Here is a 24,317-nt window from a genome sequence, read left to right on the forward strand (position 1 = left end):
CCTGAGATTTGCAGAATTGAGCAGCCTGCCCAATTATATGTAATAGTTAACAAATGGCAGAATGGCGATTTGAAGCCAGATTTATCTGGCTTCACTCCTCCACTCTGATGCCTCGAGCAGTATCTCAGGGCAACAGCAACAAAGAATAAATGTTGAAACCCAATTCTTATTTGTCTTTTCCAAAGTCTGTACAGAAAACATGCATTTAGAAATTTCCTGGGGCATGGATGAGTACAATGTTGAAACTGATGACAACTCCCTTTTCTCAATTCTAAGATGCCATCCTTTATAAAACTATGTGTTGATTTTATTACAGTGTTTTAGAGTGAAAAATAGCTCCATGTAAAACGTACACGTGGATCTGAAGCAGATCTGAAAAGTGAAAGGAATGGGTCTAAGAATCAGGGCAGCCGAGGACTGTTAGCTTCATTTACCAATTTCCTGAGCATGTTGATTGCTAACATACCCCTAGAAGTGGCTTTTACAGTCTGCTCTACTGAGATCATAAATGGAGGTTTATGTGACTCAAGGATAGGTTATTAGGGTAAGACCGTGGTGCCTAATTTTTTGTTTTGTTTTGCTTTAAATCAAATGTCAATTGGATAAAGTATGTTTGAATGTTAGGCTGACTCCCCAAAATACCTGAAAACACTTATATTCACTGAAGTGAATGAGAACAACTTCTGATACAAGGATTTTTGTTAATAAATTCCGAGAGTTAGATGTTTCAAACCAGAGTATTTCAAATAGTCACAGAAATTTGTTTCTGCCTTGTCTCACTCATTCAAGACGTGAACTAAAAGGCACAGGTTAATTGAAAATACTTCTACCATGAAAAGGATATACAATGAAAGTTTAACAGTTATTATTTCTGGGTGATATCCCTTGCTTATTTGTATTTCCAGAATGCACTACAACGAGTATGTGTTTCCTTCATAATAATGATCTCTGCTTGTCATTTTATAAAAAAACTTATAAGATATTTTTCTATCCATCAGTTACAACTACTGTGTCTTACAAACACTGTAGTCACATGACATTAAAGAACAACTGAACAATTCAGTGGAGGGAAAAGATCATTTTTATAGACCAAAACCAAAATCAATTGATGGAGCTAGTTTCATTGATCCTGCCTATATTATGAGCTTCTTTTCAGTGTGAAAACTTGGCAAATGTAGAGCAGAATTTTTGAAATTGGAAATATACTTGAAATTTCAGTAACTGTAGTCATCACATCTATAGAACTGACAATACAGATTTCAAGTCATCACACCTACAGAACTGAGAATACAGATGTTCAAGTCATCACGTCTACAGAACTGAGAATACAGATGTCCAAGTCATCACATACAGAACTGAGAATACAGATGTCCAAGTTACCCCATCTACAGAACTGAGAATACAGATGTCCAAGTCACATCTACAGAACTGAGAATACAGATATCAAGTCATCACATAAAGAACTGAGAATATAGATGTCCAAGTCATCACGTCTATAGAACTAAGAATACAGACATCCAAGTCATCATGTCTACAGAACTGACAATACAGATATCCAAGTCATCACGTCTACAGAACTGAAACTGAGAATACAGATGTCCAAGTCATCACATACAGAATTGAGAATACATATGTCCAAGTCACCACATAACCAAGTCATCATGTCTACAGAACTGACAACACAGATGTTCAAGTCATCATGTCTACAGAACTGAGAATATAGATGTCCAAGTCACCCCACCTACAGAACTGAGAATACAGACGTCCAAGTCACTGCATCTACAGAAATGAGAATACAGATGTTCAAGTCATCACATCTACAGAACTGAGAATACAGATGTCCCAGTCATCACAAAAAGAACTGAGAATATAGATGTTCAAGTCATCACGTCTACAAAACTGACAATACAGATGTGCAAGTCATCACATCTACAGAACTGAGAATACAGATTTCCAAGTCATCACATCTACAGAACTGAGAATACAGATGTCCAAGTCACTGCATCTGCAGAACTGAGAATACAGATGTCCAAGTCACCACGTAAGGAACTAAGAATACAGATGTCCAAGTCACCACATCTACAGAACTGAGAATACAGATGTCCAAGTAATCACATACAGAACTGAGAAAACAGATGTCCAAGTCACAACAAATACAGAACTGAGAATACAGATGTCCAAGTCATCACGTCTATAGAACTGAGAATACAGATGTCCAAGTCACTGCATCTGCAGAACTGAGAATACAGATGTCCAATTCACCACATAAGGAACTAAGAATACAGATGTCAAGTCACATCTACAGAACTGAGAAAACAGATGTCCAAGTCATCACATACAGAACTGAGAAAACAGATGTCCAAGTCACCACAAATACAGAACTGAGAATACAGATGTCCAAGTCACTACATCTGCAGAACTGAGAATACAGATATCCAAATCACCACATCTGCAGAACTGAGAATACAGATGTCCAATAACCTTTGGTTACATTATATTACACAAACTCAACTAAGGGTTACTAAGTTTTGCGTTCTCTTAAAGAATTACAAGTGTTAGACTCATTCAGGTCGAGGAAAGAAATGAATTTAATAATCTCCATGTTAAAAAAAAAAACAAGGCCTGTGATAATTACACTTACTTCTGAATTTCCTTGCATGGAAGACAAGCAAAGCAGTCTTCCTTGAGATTGTGAAGACAACCATATAGATAGAAACTGTAGCTTCTGCAGGTACAAGGAGATTGCTACTCTAAGGAGAGCTGCCAGGACCACGCATTTGAACTTTGCACCCATAACTTGGGAAATGGTCCTCGTGTTACTGGCTTGGACTTATACAGTAATTAGAAGAGTAAGACTTTGGCCTGTGATCATCCAGCTATTAAAATTAAAGACAACCCTGAGATTACCCCCCCAAACATTCTAGGCTGAAAATAATCACTTTAGGATATTGCTTCAGTCTCAACCCAAACTGCGTTGCGCTGTAATGCACTGAAGTGAGGAAGAAAAGCAACAGCACTGAAAGCCAGCAGAAGCCCACGGGGTTTCTGTCCATCAGACGTCCCATGATCATTATGGATAAATGAAGTAGGCCTGCTTCAGAAACTCATAGCAAACAATGGCTCCATGGGTAAAGCATTAGGCAAAGCGGCTTCATTACATCTACTTGGTGATGCTCAGCCAGGGAAATGTGTCATGAGTCAGTGGATCTTGGCAGGTATATTCTTGCAATGCTGGACGTCAGAAATGTACAGGGCAGCCAGAGGCGGCTTTCTGCTTAGTTACCTGTTGTTCTGAGAGCTGCAATAGCTCGTGGGGGGGATTAGGAAAAGAGAGGTCTTGCCATTTTCCGGATACCTCATTTGGATTGCAAAATGAAAAAGACAGAGACGCCCAATAAGAACAACACAGAGCATGTTGTCTGCAATGTAACACACACCACTGTGTTCCCAAAAGATTCATTTCCTAAAAGAGGCAAGTAAGACAGAATTACTTTGGAGATTTTAATGAGATGCCACGTCCCACCTTCATCTCTCACTCCTCCCTGAGCCGACTGGGCCACTTGGAAATTCACCTAACGTCACGTTTAACTAGAGAAGTGAGACATCCGAGTTGCTGACAGACACTTCTCCTTAATTAAACCGCTCACTCGCAGGCATTGTTAGAGAGCTGCCCTTTGGACGAAAGTGGAGAACCACACACAAAGTCTATGTGTGACCTGCAGAACTTGCTAGTGACCCACTGCAGATATTTGGCTTGACTGCTCTTCTCAAGAATCTGTGCTGTCAACGCTACTTACCAAGTTAACTAGCAGCATCTGGTTAAGTGTTTGGAAACCCAGCTGTCAAATAGAAAACCTGTTGTTTAAAAATTTGTGATCAGAAAGTGTTATTTCTTCTTCTCCCAATCAGGGCTCTTTTCCTTCCAGTTGCATGGTTTCACCCACCTTTACTGAACATGGGTAGCTAGGCCAGCAATTTATAAGAAATTGGTTATTTCAATACCGGGGGTCCTGCTGTTTACAATACCTGCAGGGATTATAACAGGTTATTAGGCTCTCTTGCAGAAATCTGATCTCATCAGGGAAAGAAAAAATTTGTCTAAGGCAATTTATATTTTAGTCTCAATACCTTGAGAATAAACCTGTTAGGTAATTCAGCTGTTTTCTATTTTCTTTTTCATCTGAGGCATTCTGGTTTTTCTGCTGTTAACACTGAATAACACCCTGTTTGAGACACTCAAAATCCAACTGGAATGCAGAATTATTTTCAGCCTGTGCACTAAAAAATTTCTTCAAGCTTAGCAATCCTTCAGCCATTTACTGAAGTTGTATCACACCTCAATGAACTAAGAAAATAATAATTAAAACTGTTGACTCAAACATCTGTGTTTAATGCTTTCTCAAATAGATAGTTATTGTGTCCAAGACAAAACAAATTCCTCTGACGGCATTAGGATTTGGATGATTCCATTTTAAGTTACTGGATAAATTAGGGGCAAAGTCTGGAGGAAAGACTTTAGTGAAAATGAGCTAGATTCGGCGAAGACCATTTGGTGCTTTTTCTTAGCTTTCCCTAAGACTGATAATTTGAATGGGTATTTTCTGATTGCTCAGCTGCTGGAATTAGCTTACTGGCTCCCAATTTTGATGGCTGACATCACTTCCCTTTATATATCTTTCTCCTTCATTAATTTAGCAGTTGGGGTCAAACTGCCTTTTATATACACTATACCATGAAATTTCATTCTTTCACTTTTCAAATTATCTCTGAATACGTAAACCTTAAATGTCTTAACTATGGTGTACTTTATACATTAGTAAGTATATTATCTTCTTTGGCATAAACTCCAGGAATATAAATTCTCCCCAGAGAAAGCCCTGCCTCCCAAGGGACTTCAACTCAGGGACTCTCAGAGGAAGGGCCATCCTGACTTCTCCAGTGGACAGAGAGGACACGAGATCCTACTGGGAATTAGACAAGACACAGATAAGCTGTTCCTCGTTTCAAGCTGTTTAGTTGCTCAGTCATGTCCGACTCTTTTGTGACCCCATGGACTGTAGCCCACCAGGCTCCTCTGTCCATGGGATTTCTCAGGCGAGAATACTAGAGTGGGTCACCATTTCCTTCTCCTGGGGACGTTCCTGACCCAGGGATTGAACCTGCGTCTCCTGCATTGCAGGCAGGTTCTTTACCACTGAGTCACCTGGGAATTCATGTTAGAGAAAAATAACCACATTGGAGGGAACCTGAAAGCTTCTGAGTTCCTCTCTCTCCAGCCCCCTAAGACCGAGAGGGATGGGGGTGTTATGAAATTCCAAGTTTTCATGCATGAGAAGGAGTTTTAGGAACTCACAGCAAAATGCAACAGGCGTTCAGGAAATGAAGGTGGGGACTCTGGTTGGCATGGAAAAGCACTTCTAGAAAGTGTACTCTTAAAAAGGATCATTAACATACCAGACCCTAACAAGCTTCAAAACTGCATAAGCAACCGCTTTTACTAAACTGTTGGATCCTTACAGCGAACTATATAAATTGCATAGAACATGCAAGATACTACCACTTGTAATTGAATTGAATACTAGGGCATGCATCTGTTCTCTTGCGAGTTTTTTTTAATTTTTTTAATGAAAAGAGATATTATCTATTGTATGCAGAGAGTGAGAGGGAATAGAAAAAGAGAGAAATGAAGATTTGTGTTCCATTTTTCTCTTGTATTTCAAACACAGAGGAATCTGCTCAAATCTCTGAGCCGGCTCCCCGACATGGGACCTGAAATAATTTAACTGTAAGCAACTGCCTAATTCTAGAGAGCTCTGACTAGTTAAATTTACAATGGCATGTAGCTGTTTTACATTTTTTAAAACAAATTTCTCCTTCAGTGTCAACTTTTTACAGGAATATATATATATTATATATTAGTTATCCAGTTGTGTCCAACTCTTCGTGACCCCATGGACTATAGCCTGCCAGGTTCCTCTGCCCATGGGACTCTCCAGGCAAGAATACTGGAATGGGTCACTATTCCCTTTTCCAGGGGATCTTCCTGATCCAGGGACTGAACCCAAGTCTCCTGCACTGGCAGGCAGATTCTTTACCACTGAGCCACCTGGGATCTTAACTTAGGAAGAACAATAAAAACTCAATTCTCTTGTCACCCTAGGTCAGCAAACTACAGCCTGTGGACCAAATACAGCCCAATGCACGTGTGTGTAAATAAAGCTTTATTGGAATACAGCCATGACTACCCACTGATGGAACTGTCTGTGGCTGTTCTCATGCTTCAATGGCAGAACTACATACAGTGGTCCTCTCCTTATCCGTGGTTTTGCTTTCCAAGGTATTAGCTGCCCACAGGTCAACTGTGGTCTGAAAATATTAAATGGAAAACTCCAGAAATAAACAATTCATCAGTTTTAAATTGTGTGCTGTCTGAGTAGCATGATAAAATCTCACACTGCCCCACATGGTCCTGCCTGGGACGTGAATCACCCTTTTGTCCAGCACACCCATGCTGTATATGTGAACTGCCTGTCAGTATAGGCGAAAACACAGTATATACATATGCATGTTTAGGGTCTGGTACTACCCATCCACTAGGCATCCACCAGGGTCGTGGTGTGTGTCCCCCTTGGATAAGGGGAACTGCTATATTGCAACAGACATTTATTACCTGGCCTTTTAATTAAAAGGCCTTTTAATGTTTGGATTAAAATATAATAAATAGATATTAGCATCAACACAAATGTGGTTATATGGGAAATAACATCTCCAGAGACATTAGAAGTTTGGGAATTTTTGAAGCACAATCTTTTCTCAGAAATCTTGTAAATGATTAAATATAGTGCTAGCGTAAGGTAAGAAGGGAGGATGTTGGATGTAGTTGATAGAGGTAACTGCCAAGTTTTATTTTATTTTTCTGCCATGTTAGATTTTTAAAATGCATCTTAAGACTATCTCTAGGACAAAAGTTACCTAGTTAACGTAAATTCAAGTCTGATTTTGGTGAATTCAATTTCTGGCTTTTAAAAAACAGTTTTCTGCCCGCTACATCCTTTATTATAACTTAAGATGTGTTTGAGCAAACTCCAGGAGATAGTAAAGGACAGGGAAGCCTGGCATGCTGCAGTTCATGGGCTCACAAAGAGTTGGACATGATTTAGCAACTGAACGATAACAACAAAGATTTGTTATAGTCATGTCTGCATACTTACAAATCAGCATCAGGTTCTAAAAATCTCACAGGTCCACTGAACTACCGCTATCATTTCTTTAAAACACAAATTTTCCTGGAACATCCACTCGGGACTGTAATATAGAATGTACAGATTTCAGACACGTCACACCGCCCTGTCTTTCTTCAGCACTGTCATCAAATGTTGGAAGTCGGGTTCACTCCCTTTTGGATAATGAACGTACTGGGCCGGTTCAGGAAGCGCAGCTCTGGGTACTGACTTGGCTCTGGGTACTACTGACTTACCTCCTAGCACTAGGGAAAGGGAGAGTTAGAAAATGAAACTATGTAACTCTAAATATGAAATAGATAAGTTAAAAGAAAAACATCAGCATTGCCTAGCAAGCCTTCTTGCTTTGGAAATTTCGACACAGAAGCAGTTGAATTTCATGTAGCAGATTATTTTCATCACCAATTACCACTTGCTTAAGATTTCCTTCTAGTGCAGCCTTGTTTAGATTTAAACTTGTCCCACCAGCCACCTTTTTCACACGGAAGGCTTCTCCCACCAAGTGCTAGCACGCCCTGCAGTGGCTTCAGGGCCTATCAGCTGCTCATGCATTTTTCTATGTCTGTATGTGACTGTTCTCCTGTTGTATAAAGTAGCAGTGTTAGTAGTCAGGGTTAGTTTTTATCTTATTTCATTCGAAATGGATGTGAGACTTTACTGGCATACCTAGGCTGCAGCCCCATGCAAGCAAGCAAAAAGCAAAATATTGAAAATGGAAGGTAAAGATAAACTGGCTAGCAGGCAGCTACACTCACCCTTTTGTACAGCCTATGGTCCACCAGGGGGCTTTAGACAGTAAAACAACACCAAAGAGCTATTAGGATGTGAGGGTCACAACAGAAATCTTATAAATAGCTTTATTTCAACAACAACAACAAAAAGACTATAAAGTAGTTCCTTTTTTTTTTTTTTTTTTTCTGGAAAGAAAGAAAAGGAGAGTGGTGGTGGGAGATGTGAAATGAGCAGGTAGGAAAGTCACCAATTTATTTTTCGGTCTAAAAATGTTGAGGTCACATGACTTGGCAAAATCCTTAAGAAATGGGACACTTGCTGTCTCCCAATGCTACTTCCTACCTACATTTTCTGAGAGGGCATCATAGGAAATTTCCTGTTTTAATGCTTCTAAGGGACAATACAGATGATAGTCTCTCTTAAGATAATATTCAATAACCTGGATGGAACAGCAATGAGGTGACAATTATTCTAGGGGAAGTGAGTTCAAACTTCCAGGATAGATTTTCGGGATTTCTTCAAGTTCCTCCATTGACTATATAGGCATGGAAAGTGAACACTGACCATGCATAGTAGACAAAGGTTACTCCAATTTGCCTGCACATTTCTTCTAACATCTGGAATATCAAGGGGCAAGTAAAAAAAAAAAACAGCCAAGAGACGTCATTGTTTAATTCCAAACAGTGAAAAGAACTTCAGACCCAGAATCTGATACTCTCTTCATAACAAATCTTCTTGTTAGCTTCATGAGGTTATTCCTGGCAAAAATAAAAGCTGAAGAAAGACAAAATCCTCAAGAAATGCTTCTTACCAGTCTGAAAAAGGAGAACTCTTAAAAACGAGTGAAACCATTCCTTCACCCAGGCTCCTACGTGAAGCACACTTTTGGGCATTTATGTTCTTACCCTCTCAGTTCATCCAATATAAACACAGTAAGTTGTGGCCAAAAAAAGAAGAAGAAGAAGAAGAAGAAAATAGGACTGTATTGAACAGCTTTGCTCACATTCACCAGGGAGGCATTGGTTGTTCAGTAACTCAGTCGTGTCCTAGTCTTTGTGACCCCATGTGGCCCACGAGGCTCCTCTGTCCAAGGGATTCTCCAGGCACGAATACTGGAGTGGGTAGCCATGTCCTCCTCCAGGGGATCTTCCCGACCCAGAGAGTGAACCTGTGTCTCCTGCATTGGCAGGAGGATTGTTTACCACTGAGCCACCTGGGAAGCCCAAGAGGCATTATGTATGCATATTTTCAAAGTTTGAGGATACAGAAGAACCAAGGAGAATTCAACTTGAGAACGTATTTGTTTGATGTGGCTTAAGGAAGAGCAATGTTGAGGGGGTTTTTCTTGAAGATCAAATCTGCTGTGAGAGTGTTAACCACAGACTCAGTGGTGCTGGGGAGAATCCTCCTGGGCTTTTTGTTTTCCGGGAGGAAGAGGAAGTAGGGAGAAGAGTGTGAACATGTATGGAAAAAGGTACAGGGAAGGTCTCGGTATTGTCACCAAAGGAAGAACAGCAACTCCTCGATTTGGCTGCAAGTCCTCTAAGGCAGGTATGACTAAATAATAAGGAAGAGACTGATTTTGGTAAGGCCTGGAGAATTCATTTCATTATGTCCTGGTCCTGCCCCATATTTTGATATGCATTTTCTAAGAAGACTTGCTATTTCAGAATACTGATATGGGATGTCTCATCACTTAGCTAATCATGGGGAGAACCCCAATCACCGCAGTGGAGAGCAAATGCACTGCAGAGGAATAGGGTAAAAGTGCCTCAGCTGCCCTGGCAGCAATTCTGGCTAAAGAGTACCGTATATATCCTAAAGAATGTTCCTTTTAATTATTACTGCATGTGTAGCTCTGTCTACTTTCCCTTCCGTGTTCATATAAACAAATTATTTTGTTAATTTAAGTAAAAGTGCACACAAGTAGCCAGTTAACCCCTAGTAACCCCTAGTAAGTTTCAGAGTTAGAATACTGCCAAAGTTAGCAAGCAGACAATGTGAGGAGGAAAAACACTAAAATGAAACCTCTGAGGAGTCACACTACACCCAGACAGCTTGGGCTCTGGGTACAATTAAAAGGGAAGAAATCAGACATCAAAGAGCTTGCTTTCAAGTTTGGGTCTGTGAACTGCATGGCTCCTGATGGACGGAGAAACAACAAAACCATGTGGAGAGTCGTCTGAACACAACTCAGACGGCCAGTGTCACAGAAGTGAGGACAGAACATTAACCCATGTAAAGAAAACAAACGCGCGGTTCACCAGCCCCCGAAATCTGAGACCAGGACCGAGTCTTCACCAAGGCATCTCAAACTCGGGAAAACAGAGAGAAAGGTTTGGCTCCCCAGGAAGATGCTGGAGTCATCAGAGCCCACTTCTAGTTGGAAATTCACCTCCCATCTCAAGGTGCCTGTCCTTTCCTGCCCAGTTCCCTTCCCACCACCTCTCCTGTTCCCCATCACAGAAGAGTGGGAATTGATCGGCTGATGGAGGGTGTTAGCCCTGACACCACCAGCAGAGGGCACAAGTTACTCAGTGGAAACGACATCAGAAAACTTGGTACTCGTGGTTTCCCATCCTTTCCTTCAGAAGAGAAACTCTTTGTTTTTTCTGTTTGGACACACATTAGCACAGCAAGGGTTTAGAGTGAAGACCACACTGCTGAAGAAAAATCTGGAATGAAAAGCTACGCAGCTAAGTTCTCCTCGAACCAAAACAGAGAAACACTGGCAGGACCCCCGTGATTCGATACACACAGCACCGTCTGGAACAGAGAGCAGGGTTCTCACGACTTTGTCCCTAGATAGAGTTCTGTCCTCCTGGCGTCACTTTAGCCTGATCACTTGTGGGGTGAGCGGGCGGTTAGCTTCACCTAGGAGTTTATGAGTGGTTAAGGCAATGAGGGTGGTTTCCTTCTTCTAGATGAGGAAAATGTCAAAATGAGGGTGAATGTACCTGTGGCGACAACGGCGTAGAAACCTCATTATTTTTCGAGCAGCCTGGTCCTGCTTTTTGGTTAGCAAACTGCTCCTGAAAAAGCCAGAATATGAATTACGGTCACGAGAACAGTGCTGTGAAGTTTCATGTGTGAAAGCTGAAAGCAAGCCAGTGGTGAGAGAGAACTTTTAACCCAACAGTTCATGCAGCAAATCCAACAGCACAAGCCTATCTCGTGGATTTGAGTCTGGGCATCACTGGGAGAGATGGAAGGAGGGGAGTGTAAACGCTCTCACCACTCAAAGGGAGACACCGGAAGGACTGAAAATAAGATGTCCTGCCACTACTCCTCAAGTCTTTGTAAGCTCGATTTGTTGAAAACAGGATGAGACAGACACTCATCCGCCGTATTTGGGCTTTCTCCGTTTAGACATTCATTCTCTCTTTGGGCTATTATTTTAAGACTTTTTTTTTTTTTGATGTAGACCATTTTAAAACTCTTTATTGAATTTGTTCAATAAAGAACCAAAGAGCTGACTCATTGGAAAAGATGCTGGTGCTGGGAAATACTGATGGCAAAAGGAGAAGGGGGCAGCAGAGGATGAGACCTTTGACATGAACCTGAGCAAACTCTGAGAGAGAGTGAAAGACAGAGGAGCCGGGTGGGCTGCAGTCCATGGGGTCGCAAAGAGTAGGACACAACTTAGCAACTGAACAACAACAAATTGAATTGGTTACCCCTATTGCTTCTACATTATGGGGTTTTTTTTTTTTTTTGGCTGCAAGGCATGTGGGATCTTAGCTCCCTCACCAGGGAATCAAACCCGCACCCCCTGCATTAGAAGGTGAAGTTTTAACTACTGGACCACCAGGAAGTCCTTGGGCTATTGTTTTCTAAACTTTTGTCATTGTATTTTCCAGGGCTACAACTCTTTATGACTCTCTGCAAAAGAGAATAGCTCAGCCCTACTTACTTTTCCCAGGTCGTGGATGTAGACACGCTACAGTTCAGACAGCGATCCTGTGTGTGCACCCACGTGCTGTGTGTTCAGTCGTGTCCAACCCTGCGACCCCTGGACTGCAGCCCACGAGGCTCCTCTGTCCATGGGATTCTCCAGGCAAGAATACTGGAGAGGGTTGTCATTTCCTACTCCAGGAGATCTTTCTGACCCAGGGATCGAACCCACATCTCTTTTGTCTCCTGCACTGGCAGGCAGGTTCTTTACCACTGCGCCACCTGGGCAGCCCCAGTTGACTGTATTAGGATGACACCTTTCTGAGTAGGAACTGCGGTCCTTCTAGGTTCTGATACAAGTTGAAACTGGGTGGGGTATCAGAATGATTGGGTGGGGAGTGGAGAGAGACAGGAGCTAAATGGGCCAAAATAGGCAAAGGGCACAGGTAATACTCTACGGTAACACAGCCTCTAGACTGCTGGGAGGACATCACTGCAGAATGCTTCGCTCCCTGTACAGACAGACCCGCACGTCTGCAAGGGGCTGCTCTTGCGCCCAAGCCGGGGTTCTCCTGGCTGCCCCCAGATCTCCACCCACCTGAGCTTCTGCTGTACGATGACTGCTGTCCGGCGTGCCTGCCGTCTCTTGCCACACTTCTTATAACTCCGGTAGAACTTCTGGATCAGCACAGCGGCGCGCCGGCTCTGCTGGAATTTTTTTTGTTCGTAGTAACTCCGGAATTTGCTCTGGATCAGGATGGCAGCCTGGGTCATCTTTTTGTAAAGTGCATACTGTGAGGGCACAAGGAGAAGCAGAGCAGTAACAAGGGGAGCCACGCAGGCGGGGTGTCCTCCAAGCCGACCGGGTGAGGACGGCAAGAAGGAAAACTACTTTTCTCTTTTCTTTTTGTGTTCTGTTCTGGCTTTCATCATAAAACAGGCAAATGAAGCTTCTTTCCACCTACCTTTCCAAAATGCGAAATGCTAACTTTAAGAGTCACCTTCAGACAATGCACTGCTTTAACTGTGTTTTCCCACACCTCAAATATCAAAATCGTTTACCCTTCTTGGAAAAAAGTTTCAACAGCAATAAATTGAGACACTTGAGTTGAAAAAAACATATTTAGGAAGTAAAATTTTATGATCTTTGTTTGTTTTTTGTTTTGGCCAAACTGCTTGGCAGGTGGGATCTTAGTTCCCGACCAGGGATTGAACCCGTGCCCCCTGCATTAGCAGTGTGGAGTCTTAATCTCTGGACCACCAGGGAAGTTCCAGGAAGTAAAACTTTACATGTTGAAAATGAATATTTCCTATCCGATTTGGAAACACTTTGAATTAATCCTTTTTGGATGCTTCCCAATTCCTGCCAAACACAAATCCACTTAGCAGGCAGCATCTGACTTCTAACTAGCAGTTCCACACGACATATTTCTGAGTTACAAGGTCCCAAATACAAGGCTTATCATGAAACGCTGACACCTTTAAGCCATTTTAACCTGCAAAAGATTAACGCTTGTCAGCCCAACACAGGGGTGAAGCCATGAAACCTGGAAGGTGGCCCCAGGGCCGGGGACCACTCGGGACTCAGTCCCTGTGCCCTCCGGCCAGCCTGCCACAGAGATGGAAATTGAGGCACGAAGGCAGGCTCGGGGAGAATGAGTCCTCTTCCCTGCCAGGCACGAAAAACGCAGAGCTCTGCAGATGTTAGCAAAGGCTCTGTCCAGATTGCTAACCACTTAGACTATGACTCTAGGGAGCAGAAGTCACAGGCGAGGGCTTTGCTCACAAGAAGCCAACTTACCATGAGAGGGACAAGTGCTCCTCAGAACATCCCTGTGCCTAAGTCTCTCTCTGCATGTATGAGGTAGAATGAGGGGCAAAAACTGACTTCTCAAAAGGTTCCAGACACAGGGCCTTGCTGCGAGAACCCTCTTGAGTCTTATCTGATCCACCTGACATTTTTTCATTTGGCCCAAAGTTTTTCAAGACAAGGGCGCTGCATCCCACAGTGTCTCCATGACCTTGGCCTGAATGCTCTGCATGGTCAGAACCTTGCGGACACAGCGCAGCACAAGGGGAAATAGGTAAATTTCCTCGGTGGCTCACTGGGTTCCCGGTGATTATCTTGGATGGATTGTTTAGATGGACACTGGCCAAGAAAATGTCCCAAGACTGCTTGATGAAACCCACTCCAACGGCATAACCACGTGGTCCCCAGAGGATAGATGTGCTGTGGTGAGGTGGCTGGGTGAGGGGGGGGGTATGCCTACTGAATGACCGTGCCATCCTAATGGCCCCTTCTTGTAGCTGGTGATGGGTGTGAGGTTTGTGACTCTGGTGGAATGGTTTGTGAGAGGACTTGGGTGTGTCATTACCTTCAAGGCTATCCATGTCAGCTTGGGGGAGAAACAGAAAATACAAGATTAATGTTAGATTGCTGAATAGAAGGAAATGAAAAACCAGAATGAGAACCAATGAAATGCCCAACCAAAGAAAGAAAGAAAGAAAGAAAAAAGGCAATCTGACTATATTCATGCCTTTCATCTTCCAAAATACTTGTCTTATATTTGTCAGTATTTTTTTTTAATGCCTTCCATCTTTCTGGTTGTAGCCAACACTTCTTTGGGAGGGGATTAAAAAAAAAAACAACTAACAAACTCACATTTTGGAATAAACTCCTGCTGTAATCAAAGACTTGAAACTCTGATTCTGAGTATTGCTCTTGTTAACAAGAAGTCCTCTCGCCAAACAGAAGCCAGGATGGTTCCCAACAGGGACTGTGGTGTCAGCGTTTACACAATAAACCTTCATTTTCTGGGATCATGAACTCAACTGGCTATAAGCTGAAGACACTCCCCCCTCTCCCCTCACAATTAAGGCTTAATCCTAGAGAAACTTGAGAAAGTGGCAATCCACATGAGACATCAAGCAAATCTTAGAAATAATAAAGAGAACAGAATCCTGATTTTCTGTGTGGCTGGTATCTATCTCAGCATTTATTATTTCTTAAACAAAAGTGTAAGACCTACCAAAAGCACCACCTAAAAAATGGTTCTACTAATAGGACTGAACTTTACCGTATGAACCAGTCAAAATGCAATTCGGCACTTTTTAATATCACTACCTAGGTGGTTAGAAAGGTCCAGTGTTTACTTAATCTCTCTGAGTCTCAGCTTCTTCACCTGCCAAATGGAAATAAAACTGTTCACTTCAGATATTTTTGTAAGGAGAAAATGAAATAATGAGTCTGAAAGATCTAAGGTATATTAGGTGTTCTCTGATCAGTTCCCTTCCTGTCTGATGAGAGCTCCGTGACCCTGCAGGTCACTTCACAAGCAGTAACACTGAACGAAAGAGGAATTCAGGTGCTCCTCTTACAACGCTTAACTAAGGAATGCCCAGTGTAAGATACTCTGGGCTTCCCATTTTCAAAGATTTTTTACAATTCTTCATTTTACACTGGGTAAGAAGCAGCCAAAAAGGAAAACTGGCTGAAGGTTATGTGATGTGTAAGATTCAAGGTCAATGATAACAACCAGTATTTACCTTCTCCCATCACCATACCAAACCTCCTCAAGCTCTTTAATTACTAATGAGCTTATAGGCAAAATGACTCACACAGAGCCTCACTTCAGACCCAAATAGCTTCCTCTGTATCAGACCAACGTTGCAGGAAGTGATACCACTAAGAGGTCAACAGTCTGAACAAAAATTATTTTGTGGCAGTAGTTGCAGATGATTTTTTGTTTGTTTTTCCTTTTTTTCCCCTCTTTTGGAACATTTTCCTCTGGTCTTCAACCAAGGTGATTCGAAGCCAGTCTTTGGGTCAGGCATCGGATGCTGTGTTCTCTGCCAAATATCACACAGGACTCCCCACGCCTGTCTGGATGCTGTGTGGGTAGGACGCATTCACAAGCTGGCTCACCTGTTTATATTTTCTGTAACAACGCTGAATGACAGCTGCCGCCACTTCCTGCTGCTCCCGTAAGGGTCGGCCCTTCAGGGGAAAGCGAGGCAAGAAAAGAAAAAATGATACAGTATAAGAAATGCAGCTTTCCCAAGACTTCAGTGGAATGACCACTCGTTTCATTGACTTTCTCAGAACTGAGACCCGAGGTTTACCAAAATATGACAAGTTAATATCATGATAAATTAAGAAAAATGAATTTACAGAATACCTCTCTGGCTATTCTGGCTTTTAAACAGAACTATCATATTTGGATGTCAGGAGGCCTCAACAACAGTCAAAGGATTTAAAGAACTAGGTATTGTGCTATTTGTCCTTATAAGTTGCTGCTCTGCTCTGTCCTTCCTAAGATAACACCGAGTCCTCCACTTCTGGGTCAAAGATTGATGACTTACACACCTCCCTGTTGTTGTTGTTTAGTCGCTAAGACATGTTCGACTTTGCAACATGATGGACTACAGCGTGCTAAGCTTCCCTGTCCTTCACTATCTCTCAGATTTTGCTCAGACTCATGTCCAGGGAGGTCAAAGACTCCTCTGAGAAATTGTGGAAGGCTCTGGACCTTGCTCACCAAAAACACATACAGACACTTCACCATAAAATTTTAGGAGTTCATGGGCAGCCAACAGTCAGTCTCCAGGCCTCCAGCCAGAAACCCCTGCTCCAGGTCATACGTTCCTTGTGGCAGAGATGTCAACTTTGTATTAACTAAATAATGAATATCTATTATTACCCTGACAGTAAGTTCAGAGGGTAATAACCATCGCATTACTGGTCAGTTTTATTCCACTAAAGTTTCTGACAATTCTTAATAATCTTATGTGACCTAATTATAGAATCTTTATTTCAAATTATAAACTCAGAGAAAAAAAGAAATGGCATTTATTTCAGTTTGAATGATTCTGACTTTTCCCTGATCACAAAAGGACTCTGTTGTCTGTTTTTGTTTTTAAAGACGTTCTTTATTTTTGGCTGCAAAGCATGTGAAATCTTAGTTCCCTGACCAGGGATTGAACCCTCACCCCTGCAGTGGTAGGGCAGAGTCTTAACCACTGGATCACCAGGGAAGTCCCCAGGACTCTTGTCTTTTACCTTGTATTTCCGGAAAGCTGTCTGGACAAGCCTGGCCGCTTCGTAGAGTTCTCTCTGTTCGTGATCAGACAGGGTCAGCTGTGCAAATTCATTCTCCACCTTCTCACTGGTGGATGCACTCAGGAACTCAGACCAGTCCGCTGCAGAGGGAAGGCTGGGCTTCTCAAAAGTTATTTCACTGACTGGTGAGCCTACAGGGCTCAGGCTGGTATTAGAAGAAGGGGTGAGAGGCTCATTATATGCACTTCTGAAACAAAAGAAGACATGAGGGAGAAGGCTGGTGACTGGTCTGCAGGATTCATCACACACTGGTCAAAGATACAAGATGGTACCCACTGTGGACCATGAAGGATACACCTCTACTCAGTCCAGAAAAATGCTAAGGAGACTCCGGGTGCCCTTCAATTAGTAAGTTCACGCTGAACACCTGTTATGAGTTCAGTACTGGGCTAAGTACTAAACCCAGTAAGTCCACTATCCAACTGTGAAGCTTCAGTTGAACTGGGGAGAACATGCTATGACACATTATCTCCTACACTCTGCCGTGGGAAGAAACATCACAGCAGAGGTAAGGAAGAAAGAGGTCCTTGAGAGAGGCAATGGAATCCAGCCTAATGCTCCCTTCCTTCCTTGATAAGGGCATCTACTACCCAGATCTCCTCAGATCCAGTGGGTCTCCTGCGCCTCCAGGTAAATCCAGGAACTTGCCCTGGGGATAGGCCCGTGGACTTCACTGACCTGATCTGGGCAGCATTTGGCAGATGGTCTACGTCAGCCAGGTAACCGGCCAGCCAGCTCATCGTACTGCTAATGGTGGCCACGTCTGTCCTTTCCAACGCCGGGGACTCCAAGGGCACAAAGTTCTCCTGCTTGATCCGCTCGGGTGTGGCTTCAATGATGTGCTCTGCCAAGGTCATCATGTTCACCTGGAACCCGGAGGTCACAGAGCACTCAGGTTAGGATGGGGCCCTAGAAGCCAGCCGGCCCACCTCCCGCCCGCTACCTGGGAAAGAGAGAAATGAAGGAGGGTGGGCTTACACGACAGTCCAGTGCCCTCTGATATTATCTAAACATTTTACATGATTCGCTCACATATGCTGAGATCCCAGATCTGAGGAGCTCCAAAAATCAGCTCGGTCCAAAACCTTAAGTCTTTGAGAATATCTGGCTTATGCCTACTTTCTACTATCAGCTAGGATCAACTGATTAAGGATACTAAGGCCTGGGCAGTTCTAGAGGACATGGTCATGTAATTATAGTGATATTGTTGGTTACCTGACCACTTGTTCTTGTTGTTTAGCTGCTGAATCATGTCTGACTCTTTGTGACCCCCATGTGCAGCCCTCCAGGCTTCTCTCTCCATGGGATTTCCCAGGCAAGAATACTGGAGTATGTTCCCACCTGACCACTATGCCCCCCTCCCCACTTTGTCCTGCCCAGAGAACCCTAGTTTTGCAGAGAGCAGCAAAGAGCCAAGGCCCAGGGGACAGCTGGTGACTAAGACAAGCCACCTGTCCTGATTCTCCTCTAGGTTTCCCACCTTTCTGCACCAAGGCGGGGATCTGTGACCAGCCTCTGGACAAGGAGACTATACACAAGTCTGCTGGGAGAGATGTGGGCAGAGCGTCTGCTTTTCCCGATGAAAGGTGCCGATGCACCCGGCCCTGCCCCTCTTCTCCTGCTCTGACCACAGCCAAGCTCAAGAAGCCACATTATGATCATAAAGCAACAGAAGTGAAGAGAAAAGCCAAAAGAATAGAAAAAAAAAAAATATCCAGGTTTCTGATGGCATTAGTGAATCACCAAACCTCTGGACTTGTACAAGAAAAAGAAATTACGTTCTTATTAAACCACTGGAGTCAGGGTTGCTGATACGAGAATCCCAAAATAAATTCCTAACAGATATATTTAGGAATCCTCACAACGAGTCTGGAATAGATCTATTCAATTAGAATCAGAGATATGAGCTTGGTTTTAAAAGTTTTCTTGCACATCTCTTGAAAATGGAAGTTGAAATACAGCAGTTTTTAAGTGAACTGAAAATGTTCAGAAAGGATCTATACAAAAATGATTAAATGCTTATCTTACAACATGCGTGAACCTCACGAATATTATGCTGACTGAAAGAAGCCAGACACAGAATGTGACAGTTTATGATTCTATTTACATAACATTTCTAGAGTCAGATCCATAGGACTGGAATGGGAACAGAGGTTGATTGCAAAGGGGCACAGGGAACTTCTGTGGGGGAAAGGAAGTGCCCTAAATGGGACTTTTGTGATGATTGTGAATTTTGTACAAACTCACAAACGTTCATTATGTTGAACACTTAAAATGAATGAATTTATGGTATGTAAGTTATACCCCAATAAAACTGTTAAAAAATACTTATCTTGGGTAATTTTCGATACTGTCAACAAAGAATTGTAAAAGGAATACAATGAAAACCTTTAGGGAAGAAATATCACAGCCTTTCTTCTCTTCTCCTTCTATACTGACCGTCTTGATAACAGGACGAAGGAAGTCCTACCTTGATTCTTTTCCCATCAAAGTATTAAAAAGTGGGATTTCTGGAGACCAAAGGTTATAACTATCTGTAATCATTCTTCTCCCAAATCCTCTATTTTATAAAACTGTGTTAATATAAGGACATGTTAACATCGTAAGTGCAATACTCTGAGATACCAAGTAGATGATTTCTGAATGTGACAGCTACAAAAGGCAATGGAATTTAAATGACTTTAGGGCTTTTTATTCAAATGACGTTGGGTTTTTATTAAAATTCTCTTTGGGTTCTAATATATGAGCAGTTTTCACAAGTGTGCTTAGATATGTCAGAACAATGATATGTATATTTACCATGTTTTTATTCATACATCTACATAATTATATAATCATATATTAAGTATATATACTAAGTCAAACTTTCTAATTGTGTTGTCAATTTTTTTCATTTTCTCTTTACGTGTACCTCAGTTGACAACTCTCGAGATAGTTGTGTTAGTGTCATACAATGATTGTGGTTCTGGTACCACATTTCTTTGTGATTTATCTGCTTTAATATTTAGAAACTATGTTGTTAGGCGCACAATGGTTCCTTATGGTCATAACTTTTTGATAAATTGTATATATATAATATTTGCCTTAATTATACTTTTTTTTTCTTTTTTATACTCTTTTGTCTGTTATATCTTCACCTGTCAGTTCATTTTCATCCTTTCTGTTTCATTTTAATTCTGTCTTTTACAAGTAGTATATAATACACTTTGCTTCTTTTTATCCAGTCTGAGGATCTTCTAATAGAATTAACAGTTTCCAAAGTGGGAATGACTCATGTTTAAAAATATTCCTATAATATTATATTTCAGAGTATTATTTTTGTTGTTTTTTTTCCTTATTGCCAATTCCTGAACTTTTCCCAAGTGAGCCAAATTTTCTTTTTCCCCCCTTTAAGTGACTTAGAAACCCTGAGCCTGTTTTGACACTATCTACTAACTTGACATTTCTAATAAGCATATTTCCAGTCCCTGGTTTTCAGGCCCAGTTCAAAATGTTTGATTCACGAGTGGCCCAAGTGAAGAAGAGTCTCCACTAGTCTTATACATAAGCCCAGACTTTGAACCAGTCACTGGTAAGAAAATGACAAGACCTCTAGGAAACGCAGCAAAGATCATGGAAGTGCGGGTGGATGGACCAGCCCCTGCAAGCTTACCTTCTCCACGCTCACCTGTATGTCATCCATGGGCTGTGAGCACTCCTCACTCTCTGTACCATCACGGTAGGACCCCAGCTCACTGTTCACCACCTCTCTGTTAGCCATCATCAAGACACTCATTGGTTCCCGTGGACGCACCTGTGAAGGTGTTACATCCTTGCCTACACTGGTCCCCTTCGGATTTCCAGTCACCTGTACTGTAGACACACCAATGTAAAGATCTTTGGGGTTCCACTTTACTACCGGCTGGGATGCAGAGGCGTGGAGGAATCCTGCAGTCTCTGGAGTGGGAGGGGAGATCTCCCGGCTGTAGTCCCTCAATCCTTCACTGGGGCTGATTGTCTCGGGGACAGGCTGCTTAGAACTAGGGCTCTGCTTCCTGATATTTGGCTGTTCCAGACTCAGTGCAGTGGACAGCAGCTTCTCCTGCCTTGCCTGGAAGTACTCGGGGTTCAATTTATGCTTTTTGGGAGCTGGATAATCTTTGTGGCTCTCACTGCTGTAGTAATTAGAGGGTTCAGACCGAGGTCTTCTCAGCTCTGAAAAGTACAGTAGAAAGGACAGTCAGGACAGGTGGTACAGTGAGGAATGCTAAAGAATTAACATGTTCTCTATGCCTGAGAGACACAGAGTGCAAAGCCAGAACCCAAGACACATCCCTAACGTTTACATATTCCCCAGCAGCATATATTGTATTCAAATAACCCTCCTCCAAAATATGTAGTTCTTTCTCACAGTAACATAGTTTTTTTCCCCCCCCTCAGTTTTGGGGGTGGGATGGGCGAGCGGGGTTGGGGGAAGCACTAGGCATTCTAACAGCTAAAAGGAAAATTAGAAACACTAAAAAGAAAACCCCAAACCCTTAAACGTATGTGAACATCCTATGGACTTTTCCGAGGGTAGGGGCGTGACAGCAAAAGGGGAATCCGCCAAGTGCTGAGATGTCACCATTTAGGATTCTTACCTGGGTTGGTACTTGCGATGACAGTGACTCCTTTGGGTATTTCTGGGGAGTTGATGGCCTCGCTGTGCCACTGGCTCACCCAGCTCTCTGTGCTGGGCTCGTCGCCTGCAGGACAGTGGATTCTGGGGTTCTGTCCTAGCTGAGCCTGCTCATCCCTCTGCAGGTGCTCCAGACACTCTGCTAACTTCACGTGACCTCGTGACCTGGCGATTCCCAAAGGCAGCCTTCCTAGAGAGTCTGGAATAGAGATGGCCCGACGGTCCCATTTGTACAGCACGACAGCTGCTTCCAAGTGCCCGAGAGCACACGCCCACATCTAAAAAAACAGAGAGACACAGTGCGCTTCCTCAATATGAGTTAAAAAAAAAAAATCCTATTTGACTTCTGCCACTGCTGCCAATTGACAAATTGGTCCTTGGCAGCAATCTCTACAGTGCCATAAAACATTTCCGTTACAAAGTGGCTCCAATATATATCATGTATCAACAAGGGTGAACACAAAGGAAGCCAGGCATATCCTCATGCCAGTCCAGAAGAACAGTTTGGGGAATAAATGAACCCATTTCTTACCAGAGGAGTACAGGAGAAGTGGTCCACGTTCAAGGGGTCGACCTCCAGTTCCAAGTCAATGCTGTCTGCATGCTTTGTGCTGGAACAGATAGCATCACAAATTACTGCACAGAGAATCAATGTTAAAAAATACCACAACATTATAAAACCCACAGAGATGAAACCGAAGTGGGCAGCCAACATTGCTGATGGGAAGAAACAAAGTCCTGGGCTTCCTAGGTGGTTTGGATGCTCTGTTTTGCCAGGAGCCAGGAGGAAATGAAAAGTCCAAAGTTTACTTTAGCATCTCGCTCAGTACTTTTTGGGCGGAAGTTCATAGAACTTTGTGGAACTGTTCTCAGAGAGACTCCTTTGCTGAGAGGATTCCATACTCCCTGAATGGCCAGATTTCCATCCATTGGTGGACACACTAAGAGGAGTGCCTGCTGATGGGTGAGGAGGACACCGGCCTTACCGCCACTTGATGAGGGTCTGGATGAGGGTGGCATAACCCTGGGCAGCGGCCAGGTGTAGGAGGGTCATCCCACGGAAAGTCTTTGAGTGGATCAGATGCTTGGACTTTGCCCAGCAGGCTCGGCTCATCATCTTCTCACACACGACAACCACTCGGCTCTCAAAGCAGCTGCCCAGCGTCCCAGGGCCGGATGCGCACTGTAACGAGACAACACGTGTTCCGATGACTGGAGGCCCAAAGGCCCACCACCATGTCAGCCTTCGGACACCAGAGGGGGAACAAACTCTGTGTGATTAGCAATTGAAAACGGGAAGCGCAAAACTGAAGATAAGGAAGCATCATGAAAGAGAGACAGAACATGCCAAGTCCAGCTTAGCGGCACACCCACAGCCGGGCACACAGGAATCTTCTGCAACTCTAAGGGCATCAGAGTCTGTCTACTGCAGCTGACAGTTTGACTGTGAACTCCGTGCTGATCCAGTTCAGGAAAGCATATACTATAAAACAAACAAAAATGTGGTCTAGCCTCCCAGGTGATGTAGTTAAACACTGTAGACAGGAAACCGGCAGAGAAGAGCGAAGCAGGTAACTTTCTTAATGCTTCTACGGAAGGGGGGTTGTGGGGGGCTGCTGCCTGGATCGCTGACTCCCCAGCTCCTTATGGAGGAGAACTGTCACTTGGGGACTTTTCTCCCTAAATAAGAACTCTAAAATTTGCAACTGCATGGATGGACCTTACAGGCGTTCAGTGAAATAAGTCAGAGAGAAAGACAGGTACTGTATAATGTGTGTCACTTACATGTGGAATCTTAAACAAAAACCAAACACACACACAGAAAGCCTTCTTGACTTCATGGATCCTGAGAACAGACTAAGAGTTGTATGCAGAGGTGGAGGGTAGGAGGTGGGCAAAACAGTGAAGGAGTCAAAAGATGCAAACTTTCAGTTATGAAATGAGTAAGTCCTGGGGATGTCACGTACAGTATGGCAACTAAAGTTAATAACACTCAACTGCGTATCTGAAACTTGCTAACAGAGTGTATCTTAAAGGTTCTCACCACAAGGGAGAAAAATTTTAAGTCTGATGACAGAAGTTAACTAGGTTTATCATGGTGATCATCTGGCAGCGTACACACACGCTTAATCATTCTGTCGTACACCTGAAACTAACACGGTGTTATATGTCAACTATAGCTCAATTGAAAAAATAAATTTAAAAAATCTAGGAATAATCCAGTCCTTTATAGAAAGCAAAAAGGCGACTGGGGAAGGCATTAGAGACTTCCAAATTCAAGTGTTATTACAGTACGAACAACAACAGAGGCATATGGGAAAGAGAAATTCACTCACTTTAACCACCTGGCTTTCTTCTCTCTGTTATAAGGAAGTTGTACAAGAAAAATACAATCAAAGTTAGTAACCTCAACAGCTTATCTGAGTCTCTGTGATAGGTTTTTTTTTTTTAAATGAAATTTTATTCAGAATCCCCAGCATCTAAACAAATGACATTTTACTAGCCTCAAATACCATCTGTGTTTGTCTACAATATTTTCTTTTAAAAAATTTTTTATTGGGGTGTATATTTTATCGGGGTATATTTCATTGTTTTACAATGTGGCATTAGCTTCTGCTGTACCACAAAGTGAATCATCTGTATGTTTATATATATATCCTCTCTGTGATAATTT

General features: G+C 42.7%; 1 protein-coding gene across 6 annotated transcripts in view; it reads right to left on the reverse strand.

Annotated features, from left to right (window-relative positions):
- The window catches only part of CAMTA1 (calmodulin binding transcription activator 1), a 994,006-nt gene that overhangs the window by 6,172 nt on the left and 963,517 nt on the right, over positions 1–24,317 (reverse strand). For 4 of the 6 annotated variants that reach the window (XM_059875731.1, XM_059875732.1, XM_024976752.2 and 1 more), the window contains 10 exons: positions 22,630–22,826; positions 22,176–22,254; positions 21,606–21,921; positions 20,654–21,180; positions 17,665–17,852; positions 16,927–17,173; positions 15,793–15,864; positions 14,243–14,263; positions 12,466–12,659; positions 10,931–11,005 (listed from right to left, as the gene is read on the reverse strand). In XM_059875731.1, coding sequence (XP_059731714.1) covers positions 10,931–11,005; positions 12,466–12,659; positions 14,243–14,263; positions 15,793–15,864; positions 16,927–17,173; positions 17,665–17,852; positions 20,654–21,180; positions 21,606–21,921; positions 22,176–22,254; positions 22,630–22,826 — 1,916 coding nt within the window. The remainder of the gene's footprint in view (positions 1–10,930; positions 11,006–12,465; positions 12,660–14,242; positions 14,264–15,792; positions 15,865–16,926; positions 17,174–17,664; positions 17,853–20,653; positions 21,181–21,605; positions 21,922–22,175; positions 22,255–22,629; positions 22,827–24,317) is intronic. The other 2 variants (XM_059875734.1, XM_024976750.2) reach the window with 1 other exon arrangement.

This window comes from Bos taurus, chromosome 16 (assembly GCF_002263795.3).
Source record: "Bos taurus isolate L1 Dominette 01449 registration number 42190680 breed Hereford chromosome 16, ARS-UCD2.0, whole genome shotgun sequence".
NCBI classification, from domain to species: Eukaryota; Metazoa; Chordata; class Mammalia; order Artiodactyla; family Bovidae; genus Bos; species Bos taurus.